Source organism: Cyprinodon variegatus, unplaced genomic scaffold (assembly GCF_000732505.1).
Source record: "Cyprinodon variegatus isolate N-32 unplaced genomic scaffold, C_variegatus-1.0 Scaffold53, whole genome shotgun sequence".
NCBI classification, from domain to species: Eukaryota; Metazoa; Chordata; class Actinopteri; order Cyprinodontiformes; family Cyprinodontidae; genus Cyprinodon; species Cyprinodon variegatus.
The window spans coordinates 113,891-117,084 of NW_015150506.1; the positions used below are offsets into that span (position 1 = coordinate 113,891).

Here is a 3,194-nt window from a genome sequence, read left to right on the forward strand (position 1 = left end):
CCGGACTGCTCTGAGCATGACCGATGATTTCAGAGAAGCAGTTTAACAAAGAAAATGTCAAAAAGCATCAAAGTCGTCTCACAAAAGTCATAAAACATTTTTTAAAGATGTGTATTAGCAAACTTCAGTGAGTTAAGGATATAAATAAGTAATTTTAGTACCATAATTACATTATTTATGGACACCCAAGATGTATATCTGTTCGCGGATGCGCAGGATGGATCGTGCTTCCAGGACGGATCGGGTAGTGAAAGATACATCCAGATTTTATGTATTAAGAACTTCCTTATTTTAATTAAATTTGTGCATTGGTCTGATAATAAACACGCTAGAAACAAGTCTTCTCTCCTCGGTATCAGGTTCTAGAGTGTTGTTTACACAGCCTGGCAGCACTAGTATATGAGGCATTGAAAAACTGCAAGAAGATCTTCTTAGTTTCTAAAATAACTGGATGCCAATCAGAGGATCAAACTAAATCTTTAAATATATGTTTTTTTGGTGCATATCAGTGCTGTAACTTTAGATCCAATACTGTTGTGATTTGCAAATATTTATGTTTGGATCCTTTTTTTTTTTATCTTTTTCCTTTTATTGACTCATAGTCAGGCTGAGTAAAGCAAGCAGTTATTATATAAAAACAGTAGAAAATCTAATTTCTTTTAAGATAAACAGGGAACGTCATTGTATAATGCCTTTTTTGTACTTTTAAATATCTTATATGAGATTTGGAGTGGTATGTAAAAAAAAAATATATATATATATTGTAGTTTTTCCTGCTTTTTAGGGATCTTTTCATGTTCTGAGATTTTGACCACTCACTAAAGTAAACAGATCGGGTTGAACCAGGAAGGCAGTAATTACATTACCAAATACAATATAAGCCACTAATTTTCCAGTAAATGGGAAAAATAGAATAAAATAAACAGCATTCATAAAGATACTTCTATAAATTAATGATAATGTTATATTATTGATCTGTTAAAATGACTGAAACAAAATTTCCAGAGGTGACAATCTCCCCTAACCCCCCTGCAAATTTCACCCTTGGTGCATTCCAAAAAAACTAATCTTCTGAGCAGTAATTTCAATCCGTTTTGTCGTCTTCTTGAGGTCCATCAGTCTATTTTCTTTGTTATTGAGAAAGAATATTATAAATTTCAAAGTGTGTTAATGGTTTTTCATCCACTGCTTTTGTCTGTATAGTGCCTGGACCCCGACAAGTGCCCTAACATTGATGTGGAAACAATCTTTCCATTTATGAGGCTCCAGAAGATCACGAAGAAGGAGCTGTTTGTGCTTGATTATAAAGGTTAGTAACATGGATTATCAGGTGTAAAAAAAAGCTTGAATCAGGCAAACTGAAGGCAAGGAGCCATAGGTTAGATCCAAGCTTAAGGATTTGATAAACCCAGAACGCCCTTTACATCTGCTTATCATTAGCTCTGCTGTGTGGGTCGCATGTAATTCTATATACACACGTGACGGTTGTGCACGTGCCTCAGTTTACACTGATGGCTGTACACAAAGTGTGCTTTTCTGGCTGTGCATGCATACTGCCTCAGAGTCGTACTTCAGCACAGAGGAGTCTGCTTATGCTGAGCTCCGGTTCTGCCGTCCTGGAACGGTCCGAGGCGAGCGAAATGTGGAAAAACAGGAGTCATGCGGCACTGAGCTCCAGTTGTTTTCACTTAGGCCCTTCTCTGTGGCCTCCCTTTTCCATTAGAAGGGCGGGGGGGGGAGCGGTGGTCCTCTCTCATGGGCTTTAGGAAGCGGGCCAAAGCCTGGAGGCCCCTGTAAAGCCGCTCATCCATCCACTCGCAGCGTCTTGCGGCCAGCGGCTCGCGGGAGGTGGGTTCGTGACTTAACTCCAATTAGGTCGTTGTAGTTATGAGCTAAACTCAGATGTGCTGATATCATGAGGCCCTCGTTCTCCAGCGAGATGCTGCGAATTTTTCAATTAGCATCACTTCTTAGATTACATGAGAACTGCAGTGAAAATGAGTCATCTTTGTTCTCTCCCGATATGAATGCCCTTACATCACTTCCATCGCACAGAGCCGTACGTCATGTGTGCTGATATCGGCCAGTTTAGCGTTATTGTTCATAAAATCAGGTTGTTTTTTTTAATTGTGGTCAACATGGGTGTTAATATAAATTATTCTCTCACTGCTTAAACATCCCCTTAAAAAAGGGGAAAAATTAGCTGTAAAATATCAAAGCTTCTGAGGCTGCATTTCAAGTTCCTAAAGAACTACGTTAATGTTTCTGCAGCTTAAAAAAACCCAGTGAGTCAGAGTTGTTTGAAATACTTTGAAGCAAAAAAAGGTTCCTATACTTTTATAGAAATCAGTTTGATGCTTTAGTTAGATATTGACTACAGATGCTCGGTCTGCGCTGCCCACCAATAAAGGGCTCAGCTTTCTGAGGATAACAGAAAACAAACAGCAACCTCTTATAAACACTGCAAATGGATTCAGCTTTTCTCTTCCAGATGGATCCCAAATAGATGCTGTGATGGAGAACAAAAGCTTTCCAAGTCGTTATCAATCAAAGAGAAGTTGTTTTATCCAGCTTAGGGCATAAAGACCTCCAATTTTCTCTAGTCAAAGGTAGATTTACAGCCCTACAGCTTCAGAGAAACATCGCTGCGTGGTAGAATGAGGTTCGTTGCCCTAAACAGCAAAAATATGACATCAAACATGGTGACTTTCTTTTAAAGAAGGAAAAAATAAGGCAGGAGCCCTAAACCGAATACATCCCAGGGTTTCATGCTTACAGAAAATGGAGCTCTAGCTTGAAGAAATGATGGTTTGTTTGACATTATCAGTCCCTCACATCTTCATGGAATGATTCAGGCCCCCTCCCCTCTGCAGTGTTACTGTAGCCCCCGAGGTTTCTGCTCATTCTTGTCTTTCCACCACAGCTCTTCAATTAGATGCAGCACTTGATAATGACGGATCCAGTGCAGCGCTGTTTGTTTTTGTTTGTTTTACCGTATGTTGCCTTTTTGTTTGTAGAGTTGAAGCCGAGCTTCAGCTGTTTGTCAAACAGCCTTATGGAGAGAATTTTGTTCCATTATTGTTTCAAGACTTTTTTTAATCCGTCAAAATTTAAATCAATCCAGAAATGAAACTTTTTAATTGAAAAAAGGCTTTGAAAATAAAAATCCAATCACTTTATTTTCCCTCATTGGA

The 3,194-nt window shown here is 38.9% G+C and overlaps 1 protein-coding gene across 1 annotated transcript in view; it reads left to right on the forward strand.

Annotated features, from left to right (window-relative positions):
* Positions 1 to 1,207: 1,207 nt before the first annotated feature.
* Positions 1,208 to 3,194, forward strand: part of LOC107082410 (transforming growth factor beta receptor type 3-like) — an 18,494-nt gene continuing 16,507 nt past the window's right edge. The window contains exon 1 of the mRNA XM_015371091.1: positions 1,208 to 1,309. Coding sequence (XP_015226577.1) covers positions 1,258 to 1,309 — 52 coding nt within the window. The 5' untranslated portion in view covers positions 1,208 to 1,257. The remainder of the gene's footprint in view (positions 1,310 to 3,194) is intronic.